Source organism: Schistocerca piceifrons, chromosome 7 (genome assembly GCF_021461385.2).
Source record: "Schistocerca piceifrons isolate TAMUIC-IGC-003096 chromosome 7, iqSchPice1.1, whole genome shotgun sequence".
In the NCBI taxonomy this organism is placed as follows: Eukaryota; Metazoa; Arthropoda; class Insecta; order Orthoptera; family Acrididae; genus Schistocerca; species Schistocerca piceifrons.
Window position 1 is genome coordinate 570396347 of NC_060144.1, and position 13649 is coordinate 570409995.

Below are 13649 nucleotides of genomic sequence, written 5' to 3' on the forward strand. Positions count from 1 at the left end.
TGTCCCAGAAAAGGCTTTATAATTTGGAAAAATGTTCCACTTGACACATTTCAAAGAAACAGTTCACTTATTTTCTAACTGTGCTTTTCCTTGACTAGGGAAGTTTCATTTTAGATGTGATAGCATTATGTCAATGTAATGCTGTGGATTTGTTCAACAGTTGAACAGTGGTCAAACATGAGTGTCAAACGATTCTTTCTTCCTCTGTCAATACAACAGTAATGTCAGTTCTAAGTACCTTACCAGTTGAGTCATGTGTCTTGTCAATTCTCATGGATATATCTACAGTGTGACATCTTTCATGAATTCTTTTCTTGATTTCTTTTAAACAGAAAAGATAAAATTCCAGTTTTAAGTCATCAAATGCTTACAGTTCTGTGTACAGGAACAAATTTGGCTGGGACTCTTTAACTTAGTGAAAGGTATATTCAGCTACAATTAAAGTTCTTCACATGTCCATAAAAGATATCTTTTCTGAATTACCATTTGATATGCTAGCAAATGCTTGTATAATATTCTGTTTGATGCTTTTGCCATTCTAGGTGATGGTCACTTCATAGTGCACAGTTTGTTGGCACTGCACTGGTATCATGGATAGTTGCAGGAAATAAATGTCTAAGCTGTTCATTGTGATCCTTTGGACACAATGTCACTGTAATTGATTTCCTCTCTTTATTTTGGCACATCATATAAGACCACAAAATTCGTAGATGGATGTTTTCCATCCAAAACTGCATGCCATACCATTTGCTCTAGTACACCACCAACTCCATTAACAATGCCTTTTCCGTGAGCTTACTATATGATGTATTAAGCTAATATTATATGGAACGTTATCACTTTAACCACACTAGGTTTATTCATAATTCAAGAAATACTTTTAAAAAAGACCTAACCTAATACAAATCAGACATTATTTAACATACAAAAATTTTGAATTTCTCACTTTTGGCAATGATCATGAGATGTTGATTAAAAGAAGTGACTAATTAACCTCTTTCAGAGTGTCATCAAACTAGTTTTTTAAGCTGTGACAGAATAGGACCAGTTCTAGAAATATTATTTACAGTTTAAATTATCGAGTTGCTGCTTATTTGCATATTATGTGGTTTTCCCTTGTATTTCTTACACATGAAACATATTTGCATTGAAAATATTTGTGTTTTTTAAGTGATGGAACCTTATTTGTTTTATTGTTTTGTAATGGAACAACAAAATATACATTTCTATTGCATTTCTATTGCATTACAGCACAGGCAAATTGTACATTTAGTAACAGAAATTTAAAAAATTTGTAAAAACAATAATTAAATTAATTGAAACGAACTGCAGATAAGTTGCCTTCTAAAACTGTCATTCAAGAGCTTGCTTACTTATTAGCAACACCCTAGTTTTGAACTGACAATTACAAATAAATTATAGTCTTCCCATGTTGTGTATTTTATACAAAATACCATCAGATTGGGTGACTTTGATCAATTTTGTACTTTACACTTACATGTTTCTAAAACCGATAACATTAATATATAGGTGTTTCTTTCAGGGGGTGGGTATTGAACTGCAGTAATAAACATTTTGGTTTTTTATTTTGACATAACTGTCATCAATGAGTGTGACTGAATTAAATTTAAAATGTTTATTTGACACCAAAAACACTCGTCAGTCCACCATCACTAAAACAATGAATTTTTAAAAATATTACATAGCTAGTTTCAGCACACTGAGGTGTCATTTTCAAATGTAATCACAGACCTGGGAAATTCAATTAATGATTGCAACCACAATTCTATCAAACGTTGCAAAAAGTACACTAAAGTCAGTAAATGGAAGCAAAGGCAGCGGAAATGGGTCACAAGATGTCATGACAGTTTTTGGTTGATCAGTCATTTCATACCTTTAATGCAGTGTAGATTAAAACTTTATCAGGATGAAAGATATTATATACTCTTAAAATTTGTGCCGATGCAATTTTCAACTACACTGCAGTAAAGTGTGAAGTGATTGATCAATCAAAAATTGTCATGACGTCTTGTGACCCGTTTCTGCTGCCTTTGCTTCATTTTACTGGTTTTAGTGTATTTTTTGCAATATTTGAAAAAGAGTGGTTGCAATTATTAATGCAGGTTTCCAGCTTGGTGACTGTATTTGAGTGAGTCAAAACAATAGTAATTTGACCTTTTAAAAATTTCATTGTTTTAGTGACTGTGGCTTGACGACTGTTCATGGTGTCAAATAAACATTTTAAACTTTTTGGTATTTATTACATTTTTCTCTAACAGGTTGTGAAATTAATTTTTAAAAAACTGCATTGGTGTACTCCACATGAAGTGAATAATAATTAAAGTTTAATACTAATTTCAGAGTAACATAGAAAATTTCAGTACAGAAGTCTGTGATCACAAATTTGCTTTATGAAATTCCGAAGAAATGCACTCTCTTGGTCTGTAGCACTAAAAACTGCCTTGACTACCATGTGTTTTACCATGATGACCATGAATACTGTTTGTTAGGTACCCTTTGGGAACTTTATACTCTCAACTAATTTTGTTAATCCTTATTTATCCATTTAAAATTTCTGAGACACATGGTTCTAAAACATCCAAGCTATATTTCTTCGATTCACCAAATTTATGTTTGTACACACACTGCATTTTCACACTGATTACTCTTACTATCTCAGCTGTGTGACGCACTAATGAAACTGTGCCAACACGTCAAATTCATAAGGTATCATACAGCCACTTCCAACAACTGCTTCCTCACTCCACCACTAGACTGTTATGAGTCAGTTGTTGCCACATCCACTCTGTCACATTTTTGCTATGTTCATTAGATCACATACTTTCCCCATTCATGAACCTTTGTAAATAAAAAAACTGCTCAAGAGAGACTGTTAACTCCACCCTGATTCCACCAAGAATTTGCAATGTTTTATTTATATGTCTGTGAATAGGTAAGTGAAGTAGATTATCTTTCATTGTTACTCTGGTTGTCGTGAATGGTTAATGCTTAAAATATGAGACCTAAGTATGTGAGTTCTTTTATGCCAGTAACACAAATGGAAGTTTTAACTCATTAAAAACATTTCAAAGAATCAATCCTTCTGACAATGATTATTATTCAGATAGGAGTTCAGAATACTGCACACCATACCACTGTCATAAATTAAGGACTTCTGAACAGTAAATATAATAACTACAATAAAAGAATTTTCATCACCAATGTGTAGTTATTTAACATAAAATATTTCTTGAACTTTGTGGTCAACTTCACTCCAGCAGTCAATTTCAATCTATTTGGCGGTAGGTAACTTTGAAATTTACTGCTACAGATTTGCCTACAGTTACCAAGGATTAAATAATTTTAAAAAATTTGAAAACTGTATGCAGTGACAGATGCCTCAAAAATGGTATACATAACACAAAACTGCCAAAAGACATTACACCTGCCATCAGTCAGAAATTAATTGGCTTGCTTAAATTTGATGCACTGTGAAACCCGGTCAGTCAGTAAAAAATACTTTTCAGGTTAATAATTTATATAAAAAGGAAAGTAAGCAATAAAAATGCTTTACCATCAAATTATTTTGTTGCGTATGAAATTGATAGAAACATTTAGTTTTATGTGCTAATAAATTTTGTCAAAACACGCATGCTCATGGTAAATACCAACTCTTTTTGTTGGAATAAAATATGTAAATACATGCATCCTTTGCCCTTTTGAGTGTTTACACTGGCAAATAGAAATTATTTTAATGTAGCATTATGTCTGTTTTTAATACCTTTGCCATGTAAATTTTTTAAATAAAAAAATTCATCTGTAGGACAGAATTTCAAGGAAAAGCACTTTCCATTTCCCTAAATTGTTGCTTTTTTATCTGTAAGACAGATTAAATCATTGGTAAAGTAATTGAAAATTATTGTCGAGAGGGTTTTTTATTTCCCCTCCCAGTAATTCTATCAAAAGAAAAAAAGTCACCAGCAAAAGCTACAAAATTGCAGAGAAAGAATGTCTGCTTTTACTTTTGTTTCAGAAGGTGAAATTCCAGTACTGCAGATGCGTGTTTAAAAGTGAAAATACTAAGTCTGGGTATAGGAACTATTACTCCTTTCACAGAGAGGAAAGAAGGATAGGTTTTAAAAGGTTAGAAAGGAGTGGCAGGTCTCTCAGATCCCCGGCACAGCTGTTTTGAGGATGAGGGCAATTGTAATTGTTATGGATATTGTTAATTCCTTTTCAGTGTCTACACAGAATTTGTGTGAAGTATAAATCTGTAGTTTAAATGCCTTATTCTTTAGCTTGTTCACTGTCACTATCTGATAAAAAACCTGTTCTGAAATATGTTCTTTTTATCGTCATCAGGTGACCAGAACCTGACACAAAATTAAGGGACAGAGTAGTAAGTTCCAAGTAATTAGGTGTGTGTATTGATGAAAACTTGACGTGGAAAAAATTGTATAGTAGACTTGTTAAATCGCTGAAGTTCAGCTACTTCTTATGTAGAAACAATTGCCAACTTTGTGGATATACAGAGTGGTCAGAAACAGTCTGGAAATCTTTAAAGGTGTTGTAGGGTAGATTGTGCTGAGAAATAATGTAAGAAAAAATTCAATACATTGCACTCTTCCAGAGTTAATAAGTTAGCCAGTCGGTGGTTGTATGTGTGCAAATTCAAGTCTCCCAATGTATACAATTAGCCTAGCCAGTTGTTCTCATAGCATAATGATTGTGCACAAGACTGCTGAGACTTTGGCTTGGGTTTGATCCTCACTGCTGTCCCATATCCAGTCATGTTGCTCTCTTGTTTGGTTTTAGGAAACCAAAGAATACGTCTGGTGACATCACGTCTGGTGGGCTACTTGAATTTGTGTGTCAATGGCATGCTTGGCTAACTTTAATGCTAATTAACTCTGAAATGGTGCAACATATCATTTTTTATTTTTTAGCACAGCCTACCTAACAGCACTGTTACGAGCTTTTCAGACTGTTTCTGATCCTCCTGTAGAATTCAGTAAGTTAATTTAGTTTGCATATTTTCTTTCACTGATGTCATATAGGGTAATATTCGAGGGGCAACTCCTCACTAACACAAAAAGTATTCTTTGCACAAAACAAAATAATTATGATTATGTTTGGAGCTCCTGCCTACACTTTAATGAATCTAATTTTGACACAGAAAGGGGTAAAATATGCAGCTATAAAACTGTTTGATAATCTTCCTATGAAAATGAGATGTCTGACAGACAGCAGAAGTGTTTTCAAAAGTAAATTAACCCTCGAGTAGGTGTGTGCCCTTTTTCATAACACGAGCGGGTGCACACCGCATTTCGTACACATGTATAGAATAGCTGTGTTTATGTTATCAGGCTAAACACACATGATCAAAATCACAGTTCAATCTTAATTTATTTAAACAATGAGAAAATAAACTTACTTAATTTATGAGTTAAACCACTGTTTTATTAAACAATAATGAAATAAATTTTCACTCTTAACACTCTGTTGCTACGGACATATGTTAAAGAGACAGTAATGACATACTCAAAGCATTAAGCAGTGCAGTTGCATCTGTTCCCAGCCAGACCCTTATTCAATCACTAATTATCTCATAGACAACTATATCCATATGTGTTGTATATTTGTTCCATTGACATGTTCCACACCATAATGTTCATCATGAATATAATCTGTGGAACAAGTAACTAACCAGCCAAACAGACTAACTTTTGGATGTGTCTCCATAATATGCTGGAAGTATCATTAATTGCCCATATATCCATGCATACGTTGATTGTTTTGCAATTTTCATGTTGTGTGTGTGCGATTTATCCGTGATTTAGATATTTGATTTATGACACTTTATTTCTATAGGGCAAAACAGGAAGAAAAAAAACTCAAGGAAGAAGAGAAACGCAAAAAAGAGGAGCAGCGTTTGTTAGAGAAGAAAAAGAAAGATGAAAAGAAACAGGCAGAAGAAGATGCAAAAAGAAAAGAGTCAGCTGCTTTCACTAGTTATTTTCTATCAAGGAAATCAGATTCCAAACCTGTGGAAGAAATAAAAGACAGGCCATCAGAAACATTTATGCCATTTGAAGTAAGACAACACTTTGTGTTAATTATAATGAAAAGTAAAATACCATATTTGCCCGATTATAGGATGACCCACCCTCCTTTTTTTAAGTGGTTCCTGGAGAAAAATTTATTTCTTAACATAATCTGACTAATAAAAATTACAAACTTTTTCTGTCTAAACGGTTGACATATGTCTGTTCTGATTACTGATTAGCTCCATTGTAATAATACAAGGAGAAATAAAATAAAGAAAAAGAAACTGAAACTTCCTGGCAAATTAAAACTGTGTGCTGGACCAAGACTCATACTCAGAACCTTTGCCTTTTGCGGGCAAGTGCTCTACCATCTGAGCTACCCAAGCACGACTCACGCCCCATCCTCACAATTTTACTTCCGCCACTACCTCGTCTCTTACCTTCCAAACTTCACAGAAGTTCTCCTGTGAACCTTTCAGAACTAGCACTCCTGAAAGAAAGGATATTGTGGAGACATGGCTTAGCCACGGCCTGGGGGATGTTTCCAGAATGAAATTTTCGCTCTGCAGCAGAGTGTGCACTGATGTGAAACTTCCTGGAAGATTAAAACTGTGTGCCGGACCGAGACTCGAACTCGGGACCTTTGCCTTTCATGGGCAAGTGCTCTACCATCTGAGAAACTGTTGACATTAATTCTTAACGCTATTGTCTCTGATATCACTACTTTTCATCACTGTTATCACCTTAACAGAACAGCTCCGAAACTTATGTCTTCATTGTCTCAAATATTTGGCTGTTTCTTCTGAATATGTTGCTGAGGTTGTGACTTTGGTGGGACCAGAGAATAAAGCTGTTCTCTCTCTCTCTCTCTCTCTCTCTCTCTCTCTCTCTCTCTCTCTCTCTCTCTCTCCGTGAATTTCACTTCTGTACTGATGTGAGAATGCTACAATGTCTCTCGCTTTCAAACATGTCATCTGCCAATCGCTCTCTCGCCAGCTGTGTAGAAGCAGTAGCTGATACAGCCCTAATTCTTCCCGTCATATCTCATCGTGAGCATCGACATCATTGCTGCACAAAACACTGGCCCCAATCTAGACTTATAGCATATATTTGTCCAATTTTAGTCGAATTGATTCAGACAAACTGCAGTTTGAACGTTGTATATATTCATAAGAAGTCAAAGTACACAGTGTACATTCCCATGATTGGCAACACAACGTAATTTTTGCTTCCTTGCAGCCAAGTTTGTTTCACTATGCCCCATCCAATGTTCTGTTGTGCTGTTCTCGAGTAGCAGTGAAACGCGTACAGGAGTATCTTCCACAGTGCAGGTCATGTGTAACAGCTACTAACACATAAGTAAAAGATCACAATCATGATTATGTCCAATTCTTGAAGCTGCATAGTAGTTACATCCGTTGACACTATCTCCAAAATGGGTCTTTCTGCTATAATTTATTCTTGCAAGAACAATTACAGTTATTCTGGATCAGTTTTCTTTCTCATTTCATCCGAATATCATTATCTTGCTCCAAAGTTGATTAAAAGCAGCATTCTAATATGTTAACAGCAACTGAATTTCTCATTTGGACCTTCCTGCGGGTCTGGGGGGGGGGGGGGGGGGGGGGGGGGTTAGAATAGGCCTGAGGTATTCCTGCCTGTCATAAGAGGCGACTAAAAGGAGTCTCTCACATTTCGGCCTATATGTGATGGTCCACTGTAATGTTTGACCTTCATATTTCAATATTTTCCCGAAGAGTGAGCCAATTGGCGGAGGGCGCCGTACATGGTGCATAGTGTCCATCATGCGTTGAGACCTCTTGCATCCTTCACCAATGTGGCTCTGCACTTCCAATTATTCTGCAGCTGTTGGGTTAGGTCACCCTCCTGGTTGCGTTTTCCTCCATCCTCTGTGCAATATCACTTTCTGCACTGTCGACAATAATGGATTTCTTAGCTAGTTTGCGCCTGATATCCAGCACGGTAGCTAGTCCTTGTGGTGGGGCCACTGTGCACCCTGTTGGTTGTATCCCCCTGACCACACATTGATCGCTCTGCTGATACCTGCGCCGTTAACTCCCCACGTATGCCAAGGAGTAGATGCCCATCACCCTGGGACATCGCGACTCCTGTCAGTGGCCATCCGGCTGGGCGGCGCCTGTGGGGAGGCCCCCTGGTTGGAGTGGGTGGCATCAGGGCGGATGAAACGCCTTGAAGTGTAGTACGTCATCTCTTGCTGGTGGTCAAACACTAGCAGTCTCTAAGTGGTCAAGTACTAACTTTAATGCTAAGAAATACAACTCCAAATCATCCCCCCCCCCTTCCTCCCCTCGTGGCCACACAATGGGAGGAATGCCAGGCTAAAGATGGCAGCGAATCTTATTCACCCCTGTACCTAATTTGTACGAGAGTTGATGGGGAATATTTCTTGCCAATGAAACGGCAGTTTTTTGTGGAGCATTTAGAGGGAAAGTTTGGGGAGGTGGAGGGCTTGTCCAAAATGCGGTCAGGGTCTGTCTTGAGCAAAACAGCATCCTGTGCCATCACAGGCACTACTCATCTGTGACACCCTGGACCATATTTAAGCTCTTACGGGGTGTGGTGGAAACAGAAACTTCCCCCAGCTTATCATATTTCACAGGGACCTTCTGTTGCAATCTGACGATGAGCTGCACGCCAATTTAGAGCAGGAAGGTGTCCATTTTGTTCAGCACGTCCACCAGGATCCGAGGGATAATCAGGTTGCCACCGGTGCCTTTATTTTGGCCTTCAAGGGTGACACATTCCCGGAGGAGGTCAAGATGATCGTCTGCCGCTGTGACGTAAAGCCATATATCCCTCCCCCGATGCGGTGCTTTAAGTGCTGGAAGTTCGGCCATAAGTCTTCCCACTGTACTTCCAGCATCACCTTTCAGGATTGTGGACGTCCTTCACATCCCAATACTCCCTGTGCCCCCACCTCCCATCTGTGTCACCTGCAGAGAGCACCATTTGCCGTGCTCGCCAGACTGCAGGACTCCCCAGAAAGAAAGAAAAAAAAAATGGAATACAAGACCCTGCACTGACTGACCTCCACTGGTGCTACATCCTGTGCATATGATGTCAACCTATGCCACCGCAACAACAACGATTCTACCATCTTCCATTCCACTGCATACAGTTGGCTCCCAAAACCATGAGACTCAACCTGCCCCTTTGGTGGTGAGGCACTTCCCTGTTGCTCCTGCACAACCTACTTCAGGAGTAACCCCCCCCCCCCCCTCCCTCCCCCAAACCATCTGGGATGTCAGTCCATACTTCTCAGCCAGAGAAGTGTAAGTCTTCTTCGGCTCCTCTTGCCAGGAAGGGATCCCTTGGATCACTCCCTTCCCAGGTTCCTACCAGTGGCAAAGTTGACACCTGCCAGTGGCTGAAGCAACCACAGGTAGCTGGTCGTTGGGCTTCACGGTCCTCCTCAGTCCCTGAGACTGAATCAGTGAAGCCCTCCCAGCTGGACAAACGTAAGGAGCAGCGAGATAAATCCAAAAAGAAAACCCCTAAGACCAAGGAAGTTGTGGTGGCACCCACACCACCGCTACCTACAAGCTCTGTGACTGAGGATGGGGTGGAGATTTTGGCATCCACTCTCCATACCCTTTGACTGCTCAGGCCAAAAATCGGTGGCAGCAGGTGACACTGAGGCGTAAACTGCCTCATCGAATGTTCCATGCCTTCCCAGTCTCACGATGTCATCCTCCAGTGGAATTGAAGCGGTTTTTTCTTGTGCCTGGCTGAGCTACGGCAAGTGTTAAGCTTTACACTTGCTATCGCCATTGCCCTCAAGAAACCTGATTCCCAGCAATGCGGACTCCTGCCCTCCTCGGCTGTAAGGGATATTACAGAAACCATAGCGACTATAATAGTGTGTCAGGGGGAGTTTGCGTGTCCTGATCTCGGTATGTAGTGAATCTGCGCCCCTTCAAACCCCTCTTGAAGCTGTAGCTGTCAGGATAAGGACGACACAGGAAATAATTGTCTGCAATGTATATTTTCCTCCAGATGGTGCAGTACTCATAAACGTATTGGTTGCACTGATTGATCAACTCCCTAAACCTGTCCTACTTCTGGGAGCTTTTAACGCGCATAACCCCTTGTGGGGTGGCGCCATGCTTACTGGCCGAGGTAGGGAGGTTGAAAATTTACTGTCACAACTTGATCTCGACCTCTGCCTCTTAAATACAAGTGCCCCCACACATTTCAATGTGGCACATGGCACATATTCAGCCATTGCTCTCTCTGTTTGCTGTCCTGGCCTTCTCCCATCTATCCACTCGAGAGCACATGACGACCTGTTTGGTAGTGACCACTTCCCCATCTTCCTGTCACTCCCACAGCATCATGCCCACGGACACCTACCCAGCTGGGCTTTAAACAAGGCAGACTGGGAAGCTTTCACCTCTGCTGTCGCCACAGAAACTTCCCCACATGGTGCCATCAATGTTATCATTGAGCAGGTCACTACAGCTACTGCTTCTGTGGTGGAAAACACAATACCTCGTTCTTTAGGTTGCCCCGGCGAAAGACAGTCCCTTGGTGGTCGCCGGAAGTCACTGAGGCAATTAAAGAGCATTGGTAAGCTCTACAGTGACATAAGTGGCACCCTTACCTAGACCCTTTACACAGCCCCTTGCCCGTGTTCACCAGCTTACAAAACGATGGAAACAGGAGTGTTGGGAGAGGTATGTGTCGACCATTGGGTGCCATACATCACCTTCCCAAGTCTGGACGAAGATCAGATGTCTTTTTGGATACCAGACACCCAGCGGGTGTCCCTGGCATTAACATCAATGGCATATTATTTATCGATGCAAACACAATTGCCAAGCACTTTGCTGAGCACTATGTTCGAGCATCTGCGTCAAAGGACTACCCCCCCAGCCTTTTGCACCCTCAAATTGCGGATGGAAAGAAAAGTCCTAACGTACACTACAGACCACAATGAACCCTATAACGCCCCATTTACAGAGTGGGAGCTCCTCAGCGCCCTTGCACTTTGCTCTGACACAGCTCCTGGGCTGGATTGGATCCACAGTCAGATAATTAAACATCTCTCATCTGACTACAAGCAATATCTCCTCATCATCTTCAACCGGATCTGGTGCGATGGCGTCTTTCCATCGCAGTGGTGGGAGAGCAACATTATTCCAGTGCTCAAACCCGGTCAAAACTTGATTGATGTGGATAGCTACCAGCCCATCAGCCTCACCAACTTTCTTTGTAACCTGCTGGAACGTGTGGTGTGTCGGCAGTTGGGTTGGGTCCTGGAGTCGCGTGGCCTACTGGCTCCATATCAGGGCAGCTTCCACTGGTGTCGCTCTACCACTGATAATCTTGTGTCCCTCAAGTCTGCCATTCGAACTGCATTTTGCAGACTCCAGCATCTAGTTGGTGTCTTTTTTGACTTGAGCAAAGCATACGACACAACCTGGCGACATCATCTCCTCGCCACATTGTACAAGTGAGGTCTCTGGGGCCTGCTCCCGATTTTTATCAAAGACTTCCTGTCGCCCCGTACTTTCCATGTCCAAGTCAGTGCCTCCCATAGTTCCCCCCATATTCAGGAGAATGGCTTTCTGCAGGGCTCCATATTGAGTCTCTCTCTATTTTTAGTGGCTATTAACTTCTGGGATCACCAATTTAGTATTGGAGGGCAGCGTGGAGGGTAAAAATCGTAGAGGGAGACCAAGAGATGAATACACTAAGCAGATTCAGAAGGATGTAGGTTGCAGTAGGTACTGGGAGATGAAAAAGCTTGCACAGGATAGAGTAGCATGGAGAGCTGCATCAAACCAGTCTCAGAACTGAAGACCACAACAACAACAACAATTAACTTCTGTACTTCATATTGCTCCTCCAGTATTGATGTTGCTGAGTGGCACCTACAGGGAACCATTCACAAGGCGCAGTCATGGGCTCTCGCCCACGGTTTCCAGTTTTTGACCGCAAAGTTGTGTTTTATGCACTTCTGTCCGCGTCATACTGTTCATCCAGAACCAGAACTTTACCTTAATGATAATCCACTCACTGTAGGAGAGACATATCGATCCTTAGGACTGGTTTTCGACACCCGATTGACTTGGCTACTTCACTTTCGTCTGCGTAAGCGGAAGTGCTGGTAGCACCTCTATGCCCTCCGCTGTCTGAGCAACACTGACTGGGGTGCAGATCGCTCTACGCTGCTGCAGCTCTACAGAGCCCTTGTTCAATTTCGCCTTGACTATGGGTCTCTGCTTTACAGTTCGGTGGTGCCCTCAGCGTTGTGTTTACTCAAATCAGTGCACCAGTGTGGTGTTCGCCTAGCGACGGGAGCTTTTAGAATGAGTCTGGTGACTAGTGTGCTGGTGGAGACCGGAGTCCCTCCATTGAAAGTTAGGTACGCAAAACTGCTTGCCAGTTTCATTGCACACGTTCGTAGTTCTGCACATCCGAATAACCACCTCCTTTTCCCAACCATGGCGGTTCATCTCCCGCATCGGTTGGCCAGGTCAGGGCTTACGATTGCGGTTCACGTCTGATCCCTTCTGTCTGAACTGGAGTCTTTCCTGTTACCACCTCTCCTCGAGGTCCATTCACGTACACCTCCGTAATGTACACCTAGGCCGCAGATTCTTCTGGACCTTTCGCATGGCCCTAAGGACTCTGTTAACCCTGCGGCTCTCCACTATCACATCCTCTTGATTCTCTACATATACCAAAGCCATGAAGTGGTTTACGCTGATGACTGGGTGGCTGTTGGCTTTGTGTATGTTCATGGAGGACATACTGAACAGCACTCCTTGGCATACGGCTGCATTGTTTTCACTGCAGAGCTGGCGGCCATATCCCGTGCTCTTGAGCACATCTGCTCATGCCCTGGGGAGTCATTTCTCATGTCTACTGGCACTTTGAGCAGGCTACAAGCTATCGACCAATGCTACCCTAGCCATCCTTTGGTAGCATCCATTTAGGAGTCCATCTATGCCCTGGAACGTAGTGTTTGTGTGGACCCCAGGACACATCGGAATCCCAGGCAACGAACTTGTCAACAGGCTGGCCATACAGGTTACGCGGAAACTGCTTCTGGGAATGGGCATCTCCAGATCTGACCTGGATTCTGTCTTACGCCACAGGGTTTTCCGGCTTTGGGAGAAGGAATTTCATAACAGTATGCACAACAAAGTGGGTGTAATTAAGGAGACTAAGAATGTGTGGAAGTCTTCCATGCGGTCCTCTTGCAAGGAATCAGTCGTCCTCTGCCGGCTCCACATTGGCCATACGTGGCTAACGCATGGTTACCTCCTCCGTCGCGTGGTGTCGCTGTGGCTCACAAATGATGGTCGTCCACCTCTTGTTGGACTGCCCACCCACAGCCACTCTGCGGCGGACTTTTGACTTTCCCAGCGCCCCACCTTTGGTGTTGGGTGACAATGCTTCAACAGCAGCTTTAGTTTCACATTTTATTCGTGAGGGTGGGTTTTATCATTTGATCTAAGTTTTAGCGCATGTCCTTTGTCCCCCTGTGTCCTCCATTCTAGTGCTTTTAGGATGGGGGTTTTAATGTGTTGCAGAGTGGCTGGCTTCTCC

At 41.7% G+C, this 13649-nt stretch overlaps 1 protein-coding gene across 1 annotated transcript in view; it reads left to right on the top strand.

Annotated features, from left to right (window-relative positions):
* LOC124804751 (chromatin assembly factor 1 subunit A-like) overlaps window positions 1–13649 on the top strand; it is a 102756-nt gene that overhangs the window by 23546 nt on the left and 65561 nt on the right. The window contains exon 6 of the mRNA XM_047265056.1: window positions 5872–6094. Within this exon, the coding sequence (XP_047121012.1) occupies window positions 5872–6094 (223 nt within the window). The remainder of the gene's footprint in view (window positions 1–5871; window positions 6095–13649) is intronic.